Source organism: Ammospiza nelsoni, chromosome 6 (genome assembly GCF_027579445.1).
Source record: "Ammospiza nelsoni isolate bAmmNel1 chromosome 6, bAmmNel1.pri, whole genome shotgun sequence".
Lineage (NCBI taxonomy): Eukaryota > Metazoa > Chordata > Aves > Passeriformes > Passerellidae > Ammospiza > Ammospiza nelsoni.
In genome coordinates this window covers 7,326,228-7,345,854 of record NC_080638.1, presented here as the reverse complement: position 1 = coordinate 7,345,854, position 19,627 = coordinate 7,326,228, and the positions used below count along the sequence as shown (strand labels likewise).

Here is a 19,627-nt window from a genome sequence, read left to right as displayed (position 1 = left end):
GCAATGACTAAGGGATTTGGAAACTGGTTCCCAACCCTACCAGCTGAGCAAGCCATACAAAGCCTGAGAGTATCTTAGAAGTGGAAAAATAAAACAGGCAGTCCATACCAATAAAATTGTGAAGTTTTCCAAGACGCTGTTCATCATGTATTTCTCTGGTAAATGCTTCAGCTTGTGTATGAAGTTGATCATGTATTCACACATGGGAGAGCGGTTTATCCTGTACACAAACCGGCCATTCTCAAACCTTGCATATTCAGTCTAAAAAACAGAAAAACCATTTAGAATGTGATCATTCAGAGACAGGAAAAACGTGATGGTAAATCTGTTTTGCTTTTTTTTTTCTTTTTTGTGTAGTCAGGAAAAAGACAAGAGGCTCAGACACACTCACATGCCTTACCTGTGCTATGCCTTGCTAAAAATGCAAGGCATCTTAATTATCAATAATTATAATACCACTACCTGTTCTCTAAACTGCAAAATAGCAAACTGAATAGATGAGGATTATAAAGTCCCAAACTGACTAGAAATTAATTAAGAACTGAGATAATTCCAGATTTTACAGGAATTTTGAGGCACCTGTCTGCAAAGGGAACAGCAAAAATAAGCAAATATATTTGCACTTAAGTGTGCACATATGTCCTGGGTTTCTCTGCACAGGTTTTGTTTGTCATCTCTTTTGGAGCAGCAAGAAGTTTTATTGTTTAATATTGTTTAGGTTTTATTGTTTAATAAACAGGTTTCTCCCACTTTTCTCCAAGGAGGTATTTTTCCCGCACCAGTTGGGAGGAGGGGCCAAATGAATCTGCTTTCCTAGAGGAGCCCCTTTGGGCGTTCTCTCCCAAATTTTCCCTGAACCAGGACAACATACAAACATAGATATATTATTGCATGACTTAATAGGCAATTTATGAACTAGAGAAAGATGTAGGACTACAGCTGGAAGAAAAGCAGACAGACTTAGGCTGCTGAGGGAGGGTAAGGCTGTGACTCTCAGACTTGTGCTGTCCAGCTACCAATCGTTCACATGGTGGTTTCTGAGGATTTTTGGCTTTCTCTAAGCTTGGAACAATAGAAATTATTAAAACCTTTTTTGTTATGGTCAGAAAACATACTTAGTTTAAGAAGGACATAAACAGTGACCAGGACACCTGTAAAAGCTCAACCTTCAACTCTAGGCTAAAATTCCCCCCCCAAACTGTTTTGTACACGACAGATGTGGGTCTGGGGCTTAGCCCTGAGCTGCAACATCACTGTGCACCAAACCAACCATAGACTGAACACATCCCACAGATCTGTGCATGGGAAAGGCAAGAAATGACTAAAGGCACACATCCCATCTCGACACCCACCTCTACTTTTTCTACTACTTGCTTTCCAAAGGAGCAGACTTTGGTGGAGCAGGTGATTGTCATGTTTTCCGAGCTCTCGTACTGACTGGTGACTCCATAAAACGCCCCTGTATCATCTTGGATGTTGCAGTTCAAGTCAGCCTGTGGGGAAAAAGGTGAAAATTTGATTTTTTATTTGACAGTGTGAATAGCATAAGCTGTCACTAGCTCACCATTCTTCTCAGAAATAACAGGGGGAGCTCAATGGTGATGACAGTGACAGTGGAAAAAGTCTGTCAGGGAAGTAGCTGCCTAACTGTTGCAGTAAAAACCTTAGGAAATCAACAATTTATTCAAATTTTAGACAATAAAAGATGTCCCAGTATTTCTGTGAGCTACAGGTGACATTCTTGCCTGGCAGATGGCTGATGAAATCCCTGGAGCAGAGGGATGATCACCTGAGAGGAGCCTGGCTCCAGAGCCAGCCCCTCTGAAGTGAACCTGCCTTCAGATTCAAATTCAGCCCAGCCACCCCACTCCAGAGACGCCACAGCTCACTTTCTCTTGTCTTAAAGCAATGAAATCCTCATGGCAGAGGAGACAGCTGGGCAATAGAGGACGTGTCTCTGATAAGGCTCTGCCAGGCCATATGGCACTGGTTCAGCAGAGCACTGGGCTCCAGGGAGAGGCTGGCACAAGCCCCAGGTTTTCTGTGTGCCATGCCCAGCAAACACTGCTGCAAGGCTCTGCTGGCTCCCAGCATTTCCCTGCAGCCTCAGAAAGCATCCAGCTGCCTTTGATAGGCAGCATCAGAGACCAAGGCTCGCAGGATCAAGTGAGGAGCAGCTCTACCTTGAATTATTCATTATCCAAGCCCTGTGCACAGCAGGATTAATTTGGCTACAAAGCAAGCACACGGGTCACCTGCTGAATCCAGCCTCCCTGGGCTGGAGCTGTTCTGCCACCTGCTCTTTGACATCACAGACCCATTCCTGCTCATTTCAGAGCCCTCCACTTGAAAGCACACTGATATGGGTACAGGCAGACCCTAGGGGTGTGCACAGCTGGATTTGTTGATTCAGGCAATAGCTCCACTGACATCTTTGATGCCCAGGGAGAGAGTGGGCAGGGTTTTCCTTTTATGTGGAAACAGCTGATCAGCTACTGCAGCATGACAGCAAAGAATCACCTGAACTGGAAAGTTAGGCCAAGGTGAGCATTTCAGCAGGGAAATGCACTTCTGCAGCTGCTTCACTTGCAAGTCTAGCTCTGCTTGGTTCTATTCCTAATATAGAAATAATACTTGACAGGTACCTTCATGTTTACCCTCAGACTTTTTAAAAACCTTATTTACAGGTGTGCTTACCTATGCCCCATCCCTGGAAGTGTTCAAGGCCAGAGGGAATGGGGCTTTGAGTAACCAGGTCTGGTGGAAGGTGTTGGATTTTGGTGACCTCTAAGGCTCCTTATGACCAAACCATTCTACAATTCAAGTGTGGAGCACTCACCACAGTTCAGGTCATTTGTAACTGCTACTTAATTTTTAACTTGGCAACAACTCATTAATCCTCCTTAGTGTCTGCAATCCTCATTTGTGGTGCGGCCTTGTGAGGCAATGCTCTGATAACAGCACACACTGAGCTAATCTGTGGTACACAGAAGACACAGGGCTAGGATTACTTGGGGCTGGCTCTGTAAATTAACCAGTGGAGCAACCTCCTGAGGTTTACACACAAGCGGCCCACAGTCAGGTATTTTGTACAGGAGGAAGAAATCCTATTGCTGTTCCACCTTGCTCCTCGCTCCTGCCTCGTGCCAGGCCAGCAGTTAATGTTTAATGTGCATCTAATGCACAGGGAGCTGAGAGGAACTTGTCACATTTACCATAGCAAATTAGCAATTTGCCATCACAGCTGGCCTGCAATCAAAGCATGGCAAACATCTCAACGTGGAGAAGTGCAGCAGCCACCGCTGCTCCGCCAGAATTCCTGAAGGAGAGGGACTGCTCCTGAAACAGTTGCACTGCTGCAATTATCATTATCGTCATCATCATCATTATTGTTATTAATAATAATAATCATAGCAGTAGTAGTAGTAGAAGTAATCTCTTAGCATGCACTTATTCCTGCTGCTACCACAATTGCAGTTTTACTAGCAATGCCTTTTCTTTCGTTTCAGATATGAGCAAAACATTTGAGAAATCATAACTAAACCACCCCTCACAGTTGTCAAAAACCAACTGCACAGACCTTGCATTTCGAGCTGCACTAGCAAATGTTTACAGTTAAAAAAGGATAACATTTTATCTGCTACCTTCTTTTGATTTTGAAGCCTGCTGAAAAAAGCACCGAATTGTTCTATTTACATGCTGACATTTAACCTGGGGAAGTAACACATGTGGCCATCTGCCACCCTGTTGTTCACTCCCACATCTCCTCCAGCCCTTGCTGAGATCACTGGGAGTTCTGTGTACACAGCACATCCAGGCTGGGGCCTGATGTTGCAGTGAGGAACACCTGAAGCTTTCACTCAGTTTTCATGATTTACCCTTATGCAATCACAACATGGTTGCCAAAGTCCCATGATGATGATCATTTAGATGAGAATTACCTTTATTTACTTGTTTGCTCTAGGATTTTTTTTTTCAGTCTAGCACACAGTAAAGGTGTTTTCAAGGAAGGAAAGAATTCTCTTTGTAAACAGTTTTCATATTAATCTAATTGCTGAGATTGCTGAGAGCTGAACACTCTTCAAAACAGTCTAATACCAGCATTAAAAAATCATAGGAGTTGGCAAGAAAATGCTTTTAAATGAAGGCTTCACCAAAACCTCTTTTAGCACTATAACAACTTTAAGGACTTAAGAATATTATTATGGCTTAAATAGCAAGGGATTTGTCTAAACATATACATCTGAAAGCTAAATTGTATTTTTCAAACTGATGAAATTAAAATAATTTTTTTGCTGTTTTTTTTCCCTTCTCCAAAAGGTTATGAGTACCCATGTGGCTGTGAGAGTTGTAGATGTGAGAACAAGGTGATGTGTCATAAATGAATGCCCTGGTATTCAGCTTTAGCTCCTAACTACAGCATTGATTCCAGGCCTCTTGTCTACATTTTAAAAGGGATGTTGGAAAATTGGAAAGTGTTCAGCAAAGAGCTACAAGAATGATTTCAGGTCTGGAAAACATCCTTTGTAGTGAATGACTAATGAAACTCCATCTACTTACTTTTTCCAAGGGAAGTTTTTCCACAACCTTGTCATAGCCTACAAGTTGCTACATGGGGAAGAGCCTTCTCCTAGATTAAATCTTGCAGAAAAGAGCATTAAAAGGCAGAAAGCTAAAGCTAAGCAAAAGCAAAATGAGAAACAAGGCAGGGGCTGATAACCCTGATGGCCATGGAATGCTGGAATGATTCTCAGATGAGGAGAAATCACCTTGGGGTCTTTTTTCACCAGCTGAGGATCTGACAGGGATGCTCTGGTTTGAGTAGCTTGGTACTGTCCAAAGGCAAACATTACTTAGAGAGGTTCACTGCTTGAGCCACCTACGGCAGGTAGGGCTACATAAATATAATAACAAAATTGAAATACCAAAGTTTATCTTATTAGTCTTCTCCTTATAATTTCCTGTTTCAATGATCCTTGTGAAAAAGGAGACAACAGCCAAGCCTCTGGAGTGCTGTGACTTCAAATATATTGGTGTGGGTTCAAATACTATGGCATGTCAAACATTATGGGATGATCACACTAATGAGCAGGAGCCCATTTACTCATTGAGTTTTAAAGATCAATACAGTTTAGGGAGGAAAAAGCCCAAAACCACAAATGGAATTTCTAATTTTTTTTTTCCCTTTCAAGAGTAAAACTCTAATTCAGATTTATTTCTGGGCACTGAGTTTTATATGAATACACTTGGAGGTGGAAGAGGCACTCAGATTTCTGGCACCCTATCTCCAGTGCAAGAGCATGATTAATTCATTAATAAAGCACAGCTTGTCAATGGGTAGCACTGGAAATATTGCATATTAAGAGCACCAAGCGTTCAACACACTGAATGGAGAAGTCTCTGCCAGTGTGCTGGAGATTGCACCCAAAGAGAGATGGCTGCAACCAAAATAAAGAGTAAAAGTAAATTTAAAATAAATTAAAAACCCCATTCCTTTCCCCAGAGCTCTCAGGCTCTGTGCTACAGGCAGAGTGCTTGTGGAATAATAACTGTTTTGGCTAACACAAAAGCAACTCCAGCAAAAATTGCTGAGAAGAGCCTAACTCCATCCTGCTGAGTAGAAGGAAACCAGCACCTACTGGAAGCAGTGGGAGCTGAGGAGGGCCAGGGCAGTTTGCAGTGGCACTCAGCACTCACATGGGGCACATTAATAAGGGCACTAATTACAGCACCTAGGGCTGAGCAGCTGCTCCGAGCGGGCAGGTGCATTACCCAGCACCCTCCTCCTCTCCAGAGCTCCACCAAAGAGCAGTCATTCCAAACTGTGAAGCAATTTTTTCCAGAGGGAGCATCTGGGCCGTCGGCACGCTGCTGTGCAGCTCAGGAATGGTGTCCAGGGCTGGGTTTGTGATGGACAAACCGAGCTGCTCTGACCCTGCCCCTTGTCCAGGGCTGGGTTTGTGATGGACAAACGGAGCTGCTCTGACCCTGCCCCTTCTGCTGCCACCCTGCTCGGGGTCCTCCTCCCTGTGCCAGGGCTGCTTTCTTCCATATCTCGTTTGTTTTGCAAGCATTTGCATGCTGGCCTTGGAAACATTGTTGTTACAGGCCCCAGTCGTGAGTGTAGATAATTTGGCAGTCATGCTGTGAGTGTGTGTGTGGAGGGAAGTCCCAGATTCTGGATTATGCAATATAAATTACAAGAAAGAAAGGAAAGAAAAGAAGAGAGAAAGAAAAGGAAAGAAAGCAAGCAAGAAAGAAAGGATGAGAGAAAGAAAGAGCAAAAAGAGAAAGAAAGAAAAGAAAGAAAAGAAAGAAAGAGAAGAAAGAGAGAAAGAGAGAAAGAGAGAGAGAGAGAAAGAAAGAAAGAAAGAAAGAAAGAAAGAAAGAAAGAAAGAAAGAAAGAAAGAAAGAAAGAAAGAAAGAAAGAAAGAAAGAAAGAAAGAAAGAAAGAAAGAAAGAAAGAAAGAAAGAAAGAAAGAAAGAAAGAGAAAGAAAAGAGAAAAAGAGCCCTGATTGTGTGTGTGAATGAAGGGCACAAAGAATCTCTGCACCTTTTAAGATGGCTGGAGGCACATGGGGATAAATTCAGAGGGGGTGGGAGGAGACCACAGGCACAAGCCATTTCTGAACACTGATTACATGGGTAAATTGTTTGTTCCAGTGTATCACAAAGAGAAGGAGCATTATTTTTCATGGCACAGCTGTTTTGAATAAGAATAGGAATAAACTTAACTATCCTCCTCATGTTACTTACCACTAATTATGGCATATATTTACATCTATAAAACAGTGAAATTTTGGGAGACATAATTTAATGCCTCTTTATTGTGTAGATTCCTTTATTTCCATCCCACATTTGAATTTCAAAAATGTTTAGGACTTCAAAGCATCTTTAAAAGCTTGCCCTAATTATAATATGCATTACTTTCTAAAACTCCTAGTTTGCATTGCAGATTCCTGCAAATAGAGGCATTCATTTTAAACATCAATTAATATCATCCACGCATCTTCAGATGAGTTTGGGTCTTGGTTTCAGAGTTGCAGTGAGCTCTGGATAAGCTTTCCTCAGTTAGAAGAATAGTTCAAGCTACTGCAAACACAAAATTAAGTCAGTGGATGAGATCCATCGAAAGCCTGACAGGCCAACATTAATTTATATCAGTTGTTTTTTTCCTATGTCACCAATGAGAGAACAACCATTCTCCTTTCAGACACATTTGCTTCCCAAACCTGTCCCTGTAGCTGCAGAAATCAGAGTTCAGGCTGGCACAGAGCATTTGGCAGAGTGAGAGACACAAAATCCCAGCACTTTATTGCAAGGTGTGCTTACACCAGCACTGAGGATCCCTGTCGAGGCAGGACCCACTGCACAATGCTGCAGGTTACATGGAAAAGTAATGCAAAATTTGCCTCAAAATTTGCACTTGGGGTTGAGGCAAAACCTGAGAGAGAAATAACAAAGTTACAGCAGCACAATTTAGTCTAGGAGGCCTAAGTGTATTGCTTACAATTAGAGAATTTAGGGATAGTAGTGAGCAATCAGTGGGGCTAGCACTAATATGAACATGGATAGAACCAATAAAAGAAACCAGCACAGGCACCCTGTGCTGACTGAGCTTTTAGACAGGCTGACTGGAACTTCAAAGAGCAGAAAACTCTGGGGCTATTCCCAAGTCACAAAAGCAGTTTAAATACAAACTGACCACCAGGAACATTGACCACACTCAGATTAAGGTTAGATGGCACAAATCATTCCTGGTTGGTTTGCACAGATTGGGCCTAGTCCCATAAGGTGAGAGAAGCAGGATTGTGCAATTAACCTGCACCCAGGGAAGGGTTTCCTCCACAGATACTCTTCAGCCTTGTCTGAATTCTGCATCAGTGTTCTAGGACAGCTTTTACATTTGTTCAGCCACCTTTATTGTTTTAATTCTATAACCCAGTAATCTCCAGTCTCATACCCCTGTCACACAAACTTCCTGTGCCACACCATCAGGACATTGCTCCTTATTTACAGCACGCCAAGTGAACCCCCCTCATTAGTGTAAAAATCTGTCTCTGTGGCAACTGTCCTGAACTCTGGGGTTCCCAGTGGCTCTCTGGGATAAAGCAGAGGAAGAAAGTCACTGCATTCCAGGCGCAAGGCAAGGACCAGGGCATTGCACTGCAGGTTGTTTGAGGTGGTGTAGGAGGAGGAGTCTCTTCCTTTTGTACCTCCTGCACTGCTATGTAGGAAGAGGCCCAAAAGTGTGACATCCAGATGTGTCACCAGGGCCAGGAGCTCATCCATTCCCAGCATCAGTCTGTGTTTCCTGTGAGATACAATCTGCACTAACCAATAAAGCTCTGCAAAGCAAAGCAAACTTTGCTTTGTACTCCATCCCAGTGCTGCCTGGGTAGGTCAAATCCACAACTGGCAGATGTCTTCTTGCAGGATCTCAGACCTTTCCCTCCCACCTTTTTTGCAGTCAAACCTTATTACTGAAATCAGGACAGCAGGGAAAGCTGTGCTGGTGAGCAGCCTGAAGCAGAACTAAAGGGGAAAGAGCCAGAGGAGTTTTCTTTCCAGCTACCAGAGCTCAGCTGCTTTCTGCCTTAGTCATCCTCAGCACAAGTACTCATCTGTGGTCTTCCTGCTTCCCCTATTCCCATTCCACAGCACGATTAATGTATAACAAAACACCCTTTGTGCTGCCTCCAGTAGCATGCTGACTCCCCTTAAATCCATTTGCAGGGTCACCATTCCTCCTGGCACCCAATCTTCACCTTCACTTCCAACCTTCTCACTCTCCAGCTCCCCTTCTCTGGTTTGCTTTGACTTCTTTCACTCAGACCCTGCCTTTTGTTCACTGACTCTCCTCAGAGTGCTTTCACACCTGTAATTATGTGCCCAACCAAAATTCACCTTCCTCTTTTGCCCACCCAAACAAGGGGTGCCACGATCACCTGGGATGCAGCAGCTTACAGTGCTGAGCAAATGACTGATGGCTACATGGGAATGAGGGAGGGAGACAGCACAAAGGATGGGAAGTGGGAAATAAATGGTGAGACAGAGTATTGGGACTAGGCAATAACCACACATCATGAACTGAAGCAGGGAGGAGCTGAACTTACAGAGTAGGAGGAGTAGCAGATGATGAGAGAGTAGATACTAATTCAGAACCAGATACTTAATTCAGCCAAAATTAATCTCTCTCCATATGAATATATTTGAGATTACTTATAGGGTCAAAAACCACTGTCAGCAACCTGTGCCAGCTTTTTCCTGGTAATATTATGACTGGTTAAAAGAGTTTTTTAACACTCCCCATAAAAAAGGGAACAGCATCCTTTTTTCCTGAAGAAATGCCCTGTTGGGGTGAGAGTAATAAAGGACAGTGAGCTGACAGCGTAGGATCTAATTCTCATTACTAGCTATCTTCTGGTTTTCCTGGACATATTCCTACACATGTTTAGGACTGGGGGCCACTGGTGTGAAGTTTTTCCTAGAAGAGCATTCCTTGTGACTCTTGCAACACTCAAACACCACCCCAGGCACCTTCTCTCTGCCTCACTCACTTGATGAGAGAGAAAATCCACTGGTTTATTTTAAGATCATGGCTCAGGAAAGTGTTCTCACCATGTTTTTAATGTATAACTCAGAAGGATGTTAGCACTGTATGTTTTTTAATCTCTAAGTTAATACAGCACAAAATTGTGTTAAAAGGCCATTATGTTGGAAGGCACAGTGAGGTTAGGAAATGTTGGATTGAAGTTGCCTGCACATCCTGACTGCTGAACTGTGTCATGTCACAGGCTTTAGCTACACAGCTGCACAGCCACCCTGGGAACATTCTCACAACCTTTCTTTGTCTCTGCTGTTCCCTGTGCTGCTTCCTGAGCTCCTCAGGACCCGTGCTGAGCACAGAATTGCACATTCCACAGAGGTTTATTTCACAGCATCACCTCGAGGCCTCACAGCAGCCTGAGTCTGATGTGTCAGTGAGCACTTGGGGAGAAGGGGGGGTGTCAGCCCCCCAGACGTGTCACAGATGTGGGGCTGGGACAGGAGTGTTCAAGGGGAGCACTGCTGGGAGCAGACAGAGCACAGAAGGCTGGCACTGGGATTTCCAAAGTCAGGAGAGCACCACAGACCCCAATGACCCAAAGAAGGTCTCTACTGGCTTTAGGTACACCTTTGAGCATTCAGTGTGCCTGAAAAATCAATTTCCACATGGAGAAAAAGCAGAACATACAATTCCTCAGTTACCATATCATAAATCTCTGCTGCATCCACATCTAGTATAAAGTCTGAGGCTTATCATCCTCTGTGGGAAATGAGAACAGGCATGTGAAGTGACATTCATTTTTGCCAGTGTGCTCTGCAAATATTTATTACATAGAGTGGATTGGTGAGATGATGGCCTCAGCTCAAGCCAAATTTCTCAAGGAAATGTATTTAGTGGTCACAGACCCTTAACTCCCAGCTCTGCTCCACTGCAGCCAGATTTCTCCTGCTGTTATGTTTGTCCTTTTCTCACCTCCCAGAAACTTTCTTTGCCGTTCTTCGTCCCTGTGTTTCCTTATCCCAAATGCTCCCTCTTCCCACTGCCTCCCTCTTTTTGACCCCACATTCTCACCTGCCTGTTCCAGACCACGGGTATCACTGTGTTTCAGCTCCCTCTGCTCTGTTCTTTGCTCTTTCTGGCCTCTTTGCTCAGCCAGCCCTCAAACACTCGGTCTACAGCTCACAGGCCTAGTTTTAAGCCCTGTGAATTTCTCAATGGGTTTCTTCTGCAGTCCAACACAGCTTCTGCTCAGTGGCTTAGTCCTTCTACATCCAGATTTGAGTAAAAAAAGAGTTTCCCTCATTCCAGTTTCCACTCCTAAATCTGGTGCCACAGAAGCTCTTGGAAAGATATAAAGTCTGGGGCATTTATGAGGTGTAGAGTATTTCAAATCCCATAGATAAGCTCAAGGAAATCTGATCATAAGCAGTGGTTCCAGATCAACCTCTTCTGGTTTCAGCCTCAACCTGTCCACCCTGTAATTAAACCCTAAATATGCCCCTTTTAGTGAAGTTCTAAAAAAAAAAATGTAAATGCTCAGATGCTAACTGCTGCTAGGAAAATGAGCATGCCACAAAAAATACCCCAACAAATTAGTGAGCATAAAAAGCTTTAGTATAAGCATGAGGCTCAGCCTGCAGATTTGCTGATCCTTTTGGATGAACCTTTTAGTAGTTTAGTGGTGGACTTGGCTGATGGTTGAACTCAATGATCTGGGACCTTTTCCAGCCTAAATTATTTTATGATTATGTCACTAACATGATCATTTGCAAATACAATAAGAAAAACCTGGCTTATCAATGAAATTCATCACTACTCGATCAATATGCAGCATCCCAGCCCTCCATTCCAATTATTCTTTCACCCTTGCTCTGAACATGACAAGCTGTGGAGCAGAATCCTGTGGCTGACTAACAAAAAGGCAAGGAGAAAGCAGATGTGCTTCAAGAAAGCAGCTCTGAGAGCCTCCCAGGCCCAGAGCTGCCTCAGCTTGGATGCCTCTGCACAAGCAGGGGCTGATGGCAGGGCTGACCCTCACACCCTGCACCTGGCAGCAGCTGCACCTCGGAAATACCCAAAGCAGCCTCCATTCCCTGCCTTTCCCTGGACCACTAGATGGCAGTTCCCATCTCCAAACGGGCTCTGGGTACCTGCTGGCTGCTGCCCAGCAGTGCAGGGCCAGGCACAGCTGGGGCACATCTGCCCTGGCTGCTGGGAGCTGCCAGCTCTGTGCCAGGGAAGGGAAAACAGCCCTGCATGGTAACAGAGGGGGAAACACCTCCCACAGCCCTGCTGGGCAGCAGGGTCCTTCCCTCCACGCCTTATGTGAAAAATGCATGTATTTTATGATTGGCTTTTTGCAAATATTGAAATGAATATTATATGTGTTGTGTTAGGAAGTAATGCTGTATTAAGGCTCTTAAGTAGTGTGTTAAATATAGTTTTAGGTTATAAAAAATGTTAAAATAGAAACTGTGCTATGGAAGATACTTTTTTTAAAGAAAGGACTTGCAGCGAGATAGCAGCCACAGGACACCTGAATCTTTCAGAGAAAGAGAATTTATTGCTCCATAATCAGAGGAAATGAACTTCTTCCTGCCTCGAAGATGCTGTGAGGATTCAGAGGAAGAAGCTGACACTGCCCAGACAGAATCCTGTGTTTGAATGGAATTTATGCATCATGTATGAGGTGTATGAATATGTAACAGGCTGCTGCTTTTAAGGGTTAATCCTCTGTTAACGTGGGTCCTTTTTTGGGCTTATTGTGCCCAGAAAAGGTACCTGGACCATCTATAACTCTTTGTCTCTATTGTCTCATATTGTCCTAATTCAAATTGTCCAAATTATTATTACCCTAATTGTATTACTATTTTTATAACCATTTTATTACTACTAAACTTTTCAAAACAAGCGCTTGGCGTTTTTCCCAGCGGACTCACCCAGAATTTGACGAGGAAGAAAGCGTTCTGCGGCCCCTTCCCAAAGAGCTCCTTCAGGCCGCCCTTCTTCTCGGGGAATTTGTCGTAGATCTGGCGGATGTCCACCGACTCCAGCAAGGGGTCGCTGTAAGAATGGTTGGCATGTCCGATGTGCACGAAGAGGTGTTTGTTGTACTGCAGGGGAGAAACAGGGAAATCAGCCAGAGGAACGGAGCTGTGCTCCCATGGACTGCATCACTCCCTCCTGGCACTGGGATTTTCTGCAGCATGGTTGGCAGGAACAGCTTCGCTGATTGTGGCACACACCCTTGTGAACGAGGGTCAACATCAATAAAAACCCCTGTGTCCCCACTGCAAGCCCCAAAGCCTCTGCAAGGGGGTCATTTACACTGCAAGGCCCAGCGGCAGCACGGTGATAAAGAGCCCTTCACTGAGCATAAAAAGATGAATTGCTCAAGAGGAAAGTTTATTTTTGCTCCTTTAAACAGTGAGTTTTAATGGCCTGTGTCCTCAGAGCCTGAATTTCTGCTGGTGCCACAGAGCCCGCTCCTGCACATTGCAAACCTCTATCTCAACTAAAAAGAGATGGAGGGAATTTCCTTTTGACTGCAGGATGACAAGAAGGCCAGTTTCTCTGCACTGCTGTTCCTACAGACATTGTCCTCGTGTATTTCAACCCATGTAATATTCAAGAGCCCAACTTTTCCCCCTTCCCTCAGGAGCCAGCTCTGTAGAGGACCATCCCTGCCAAAACACATTTGGCCTCAATTTCCCATTTCTTAACTTCATCCCATCACACCTCACTATAACCACAGCAATCACCTTGGCAGTGCCTCTCCTGCCTGGGGGACACCCTTGGCCCAGTGAAGTCCACCCCAAAGGAGCACAACATGATCTTTTAGGGGCTGCCATTCCCCCAAGAGAACCTTTCAGCACCCAAAACGAAACTGGAAGGATGAACACCAGGAAAGACCCTCCAGCAGTCAGTCAGCACCTCCCAGGGCCACCGGAGCAGAGTGAAGGAGCTCCAGAATGGCAGGTTTAAACACTGGGGCTTTCCCCACGCAGATCACAAAACATTTTGCTAACTCAGTTAAGGGAAAGCTGACATGCAGTCAATGAACACTAGAGAACCCTGTCACACTGAACAGATGCTGTACATAAGGGGCAATTCCCAAAAGCTAGGCACAAATAAAATATTTAAAGCCCCAAAGCAAACCTCATTTAAGCTATTTTGTTTACAATGTACCTGCTGAATGAACAAATTGAAGTGACAAATCTAAATGAATTGGGCAACCACTCAGAGCCTTCCTTCGGTGTGAGCAAAGTCTTCCCTAGCAGATGTCCAAAACTCTGGGGAAAAGGAAATGGACTGGCTGGATTTCTGCACTTAGGAAATGAAATTGAAATCTATTAAAAATCATCTAGCACAGTGCAATCTGAATTTAGAACCAGAGAACACTCATCTGGGTATGGGGCCAAAAACGAGATACAGCCTGTGTTTTCTCGCAGGGTTGTATTTCTTTCTAAATTTTGTAGAAGGAAAAAGGAAAACATAACATCTCATTAAGGCATTTCCACAAGCAAAAAAACCCTGGGGATTGTTTCCTCTCAGTCTTCTCTGCTGGAGTTGTTCCAGGTTGTATAAATAACCACATTTTTATGGAAACAGAATCAAGGGCTCAGATTCTCCTGTAAATTGTCCTCCTCCCCAAAAGGGTGTCTCTCTCCCAGCCCAAAGATGGCTGGGGAGGCAAGGGGGAAGGGAGAGCTGCATTTTACCGTTTGGCCACTGCAAACCCCCAAGACAATTCACACACTGTGCCTTATTCTGCAAGCCAGGCAAATATACAAATTGCTCAGGATCCAAACTTCAGTAAAAGCAAACACATTTATAGGGGCATGGAGCATGAAGTCTTAATACTCTTTAAATATAAAAACAGAGTTGGAGGCAGCTGCAAAGCTGCCACAGTTGTCTGCAGAGCTCGCCAAAGCACCAGATGCTGCTGCAGCAAAATTTCTGAGCGGGTACAGTAGGACAGATGGTATGACATCACCTGACAACATTCTTAGGACAGAAATGTTTATTTTGATATTGCAATGTGTGATTATTTTCTCCTTATGTTGCTGCAATTCCTATGCTAAGTACAATCATTACTAAGCTAATTAGACACGGCATATTTCTGCAAACTAACAAATGATAATGCAGTACTGGAGCAGGGTAAATGGGTACTGAAATGATCCCTATCGCTTTTAGACAAACACGACAGCAACTGAGGCATGGATAAAGGCAAAGGAGCAAAGTTTTCTGCCTATATTTTTGAGCCCACTAGTGTCTGAAAAGCTTAAAAACATCCTCGTTATATTGATAATTCACTGTTGATTTAGACTGAGTATTCCAGAGTCATTGAAGTGCATTAGTTGCTGAGGAATTTACTCACACCGAAGCATTTAAAGGATTTGCATCTGGCATAGGGGCAATAATGTGCTTTAGATGCCATAAACCAGCACAAGTCAAATCCTATATTTTCTAAGTACACAAGAATAGGAAGAACATTTGCAGCTCTGTCTCCTGTGTCTGCATTACACGACATGCCCTGGAGATGGCCGCCTCTTAAAGCTGAGCTCCTTCCCTTAGAAAAATTCCAACTATCCAAAGAATGCAGTAAAGCCATGAAATATGACTGTTGTCAAATTTCACCACGAGAAAAATTATAATCCACTTAGGAATTTAAAAGAACCAAGACAAATTGCCAATGGCAGGGGATGCAAGCATTTAAGCTGGTGCAGAACAAAGACAAACCACCTACACCTGCTCTATCAGCCAGCACGTGTACTTGCAAAAGCTCCTCACCAGTTTTGCCCTTATATCCTGGCACAAGCACACAGATCAGCACATGGGGGGGTGAATGGCTCCCCATGCACAGGGTGATGTAGATGCTGAGCAGGGAGGAAGGCAGGGGGCAGCTGGTTCTGTGGGGATGACCTTGCTCATGGGCACAGCAGCTGAGTGCAAGGGTGCTTTAATGCTTCCAAATCCCACTGGCACACCTGCCCTGGCAGGGACTGTGCTCCTGGGGGGAGCCAGGCACTGGGGTATCAGCAGCCTGTGTGCAGCTCTAACCCAAACCCTGCCCAGCCTCTGCTCTGCTGCTGTATCTCATAAATCTGAAATGCTTTAATTTCCTGCTGATGTAAGAAAATCACTTGGTCTGCCAACAAGTTTTCTTATTTCTACCAAAACACACTAGTAACTGAATATTTAATTCCTGCTGCTGTTGTCCTCCACTGAAGCAGATTGGGAGTTATAAACATGACATTTTAATGCTGTAACTGGAGTTTGTACCAAGTTCTGTTGTTAAGGTTTTTAACACATTCCTGTGAAATGTTAACTGAACTTTCTGTGATGTATGCTACCACACAGCTGCATGGGCAACCTGGTTTTTCATGCACCTCCCTGCATTCAGACTCCTGCCTGGACCTGCTCAGGGATTGAATCAGAAATGTGAAGTAAAAGAGGGTTTGGGGTGACTTTATGGTTGCAGAAGTGGAGAGGTAGGTGATGAGGGAAGGCAGTTCCCTGACACCTCAATGTTGCCCAGCACTTCCCAGTGTGAAATTGGGACTGTAATTGGGCAAGGTGCTTACACAATGTTTCCATCAGCTTTTCTGCAACATGGAAGATGAATCTTTCAGCTCTGGCCTGCCTGATTTAAGACCCTGCAGCCCCAGTTCCAGAAGTGCTGAGTGCTCAGATGGGAAAATTATGCCTGACTATAGGAAGTTCTCAATAATGTTAAGTATTCTGCAAAATCAAGCTCATGACAAATCAAAGGGGACCCTCAAAATCAGTGGCCCATTCATTCTTTTGCACCTGAACTTCTTGGTTTGTCAATTGTGAGTAATAATGCTCCTTCATCCAAAAAGACTGCACTAGCACATCTGTGAAATGCAAATGGAGGGAATTATTAATTCCATTTGGAAGGGAGGTTAGACAGTGCACAGCGAGCAGGGCACGGGGCCACGCATTTCAACAGCAGAAGAAAACAAACTACTGAATAGTTGCTTATCAGAGAAGGGCCATCTACATCTCCCCTGAATGCAGCAGAGGAACAAATGAGCACGTGAGCATGTCATTATCTGCTCTCTGCAGAGCAGAGCAGAGCCGAGCAGAGCAGGGGATATTGCCCAACTGGTGGGAGCCAGTTTAGGGGTGGGTGCAGGGGAAGCTGTAGGACGAGTTGGGGACATGCAGGGCAGAGGCACAGGCAGCTGCAAAGCCCTTGGGGCGAGCCAGGACAGCTGCTGGGGGCAGGCAGAGTGGGGAATTCACAGCCACAGCCCACCCCACGTGTCCCCTGCAGTTCCAGTTTTGCTGGGAGATCTCCCTGGAAAGGAGGAGAGGCCCTTGGAGGCAGCAGGGAGAGCAGAGCCAGGTGCCAGCAGCCTTTCCAGCTGAGGGCTTTGGGGATGAATGGTGCTGGGCTCCCAGCACCCCTGACCCCGCCCTGGCCCCAGGACCCTCCCTGGAGAGCCCATGTCCTGCCACAGCCGGGCTGGGGAGGCTGCCCTGGCATTCCAACAGGCATCCATGGGGTGCCCCAGGAATCCTGCTGGATGGGAAATCTCCTGCCATGCCACAGCTTCACAACTGCGCCATGTGTCAACACTGGACCTCTTCAAAGTGCTTTCTTGGGACTTCTAGCTATGGAGACCCAAAAATGAGCATTTCACAGAGATGAACACTTGCATCCTACGGCCAACCAGCAGCTCTCCAGCATGGCAAAATAAATGAGCCTTGTGCTCAGCAAAACTTTCTGATTCCAGATTAAAATGACCTCCAATGCAGAGTCTGCAGCTCTGAGACATTCATCCTAATGTGAGTTTGCTTTCTTGTCCTTTCACATCACAAAGACACTAAACCAAGGACTTCCTTGTGACTGAAATGCTGGACTGCTTTTTCTACTGTTCATAGGGAGTACAGAAAGGATAAACAATCCTTGCAACAATGGATATTGTTCAAGGATGGAGGGCTTCTTTTGAAAAGATCTCATTTATTTTTCATCACTTAGGTGGTTTGATTAACTTTGGTGAGTTTTACTGCATTTGGCTAATGATGGCAGGCTGTTTTTATGGCCCTTGAGCAATTGCTTTCCCTTTCTGGTTCTCAGGCACAATTCTCCCCGGGCTCACAAAGTCTTTTTACAACAACAATAAAATCTGAATTAAAACATAAAGAATGTTTTATTTCTTCACCACTTTTTAAAATACATTTTGAAATTTGGACCTAACACAATCTGACAGTTTGGATGGGTGGACTTATACTGAAAATGTCCATCAGCCATGTTCTGTATAGCCCTATATAGATATTTTAAATATAAAGTTGTCTGAAGTGCTCACAATTTAAATAAATGTGACAGCAAGAGCAAGAAGCCTCAAAAATAAAGAAAGGGCTTTTTTTGTTGGGTAGTGATAGGGCTTTTTTCTCTGATTGAAAATCAAGCTTGACTATGTGTGCATATGTATATATATATAGATATAAAGATTTTGAATTTTTTTTATTTCAGTTATAGTCTTTGAATTTTATATCTACTTGTGTAGCAGTCAGTTGCTTAGATCCTTTCTAACTTGCCTGCATGCTCAGTTTATATTTGTTAGGAAACATGGGATTGCTAGGTTTAAGCATTTGTCCTGAACTTTCACAGAACCACTGGAATAAAAATGGAAAGCCCCCATTAAGGAAAACCTGTCTTGGAAGCAACAGATGGGCACAAAAACTGCTCCATCTGCTGAGAACAGAGTTATACAGGACAGGGAATAATCAAAGGTGGCTGAAATGCTGCTGCTTGGGCCTGCAAGGGAAACTCCTATGCACCATTTAGGAATTGTACTTAAGCACAAAATGCCACAAAAACAAAATACAGCTTGACATTTGTAAACAGCATTGATTTTCATGGAAAAGGTGGAGCAATTTTACCCATCCTCACTGCAGAGTCAGTGTTCCAATATTTTGCCATCTTGTGTTTCCCAGACTATCTTCTGCCATGCAGAGTTACAGTGAGGGTTCCTTATTGTTTCCTTTCTATATTTTTCTCTTTTGCAAATGGAATAATTTTGTGTCTAAACAAGGAAAAAGATGAACAGATCAACAGCTGTCCACAAGTGAGAGGACTCTATGGAGCTCATTTCCAACCCTTCAGAATGCCCAATCTAAACTAACCTCTGAAAGTGCCTGGCATTGAGCTTATTAGAAAGCTTTTAAACAGCATTTGCCATTGGAAGAGCCACAGAAATGCTGCAGGCCCCACTCCCACCAGGAATTATTCCCTGTGGTTGGACCTTCGTGCCCATGCACAGCCCCAGTGCAGGCTGTGGGAGGCACCACAGCTGACAAACCCAAATTTCTCATTTCTGGCCAGGAATAGGGACTGCAAGGGGTCTGCCAGGATCAAGTCCTGATCCCAATAAACCAAATAAAATGAACAATAGAAGTTCAATAAACTTCCAGGCTACAGTTTGAGGTGGAATTGGTCTATTTGCCTCTAGCGCTATGAGGCTTTCTGGCCTGATTTTGGGTTGGGGGAGAGAGGGAGGAAGGGTCACCTTTGTTTAATGAAATGTTGGAAGCACATTTGATGAAGATGCTAATTTATGTAATTTTCTGTGAGAAGTCAGCAATGCAATGAATCTCTAAGTGTCCTTTTTCAGAAGATAGAGGAGAACTCCCTCACATGTCTCCTGTAGCAGCACACAAACACATTCATTTCTGAGGCCAGCAGAGGCACAAAGGAGATGCTGCAATCACAGCACATGCCTGCAGGACTTCATGAGCACAATGTGGAAACACACTCAGGTCACCTGCCTCGCTGATTCCACGTGAAAAGTAATAAACCCCCATTTTTCCTCTGCTGTGCAAACTGTACCTGCAGTAAAACAGCCCCACAAAGAAAGGTGTGTAAAGCTGCAGGAGGAATTCACATTTCTGCAGTGGCACCACAGGAGGCTGGGGTTGCTCTCACCTCCAAGGAGAGCTCTTGGTGCTTGTTGGAGAGCTCTGAGCACTGGAGACAGGGCAGGCTGGCAGCAGCACAGAGCTGCCCCTGCACACCAGAGCCTCTCCAGCAAGCACCCTGGGAG

General features: G+C 44.4%; 1 protein-coding gene across 7 annotated transcripts in view; it reads right to left on the bottom strand.

The window, feature by feature from the left end:
• The window catches only part of TEAD1 (TEA domain transcription factor 1), a 152,891-nt gene that overhangs the window by 6,738 nt on the left and 126,526 nt on the right, over positions 1-19,627 (bottom strand). For all 7 annotated transcript variants that reach the window (XR_009418594.1, XM_059473921.1, XM_059473915.1 and 4 more), the window contains 3 exons: positions 12,491-12,664; positions 1,353-1,493; positions 109-261 (listed from right to left, as the gene is read on the bottom strand). Coding sequence is in view for 6 of the 7 variants with exons in the window: in XM_059473921.1 (XP_059329904.1) it covers positions 109-261; positions 1,353-1,493; positions 12,491-12,664 (468 nt within the window). In the remaining variant the exon portion in view is untranslated. The remainder of the gene's footprint in view (positions 1-108; positions 262-1,352; positions 1,494-12,490; positions 12,665-19,627) is intronic.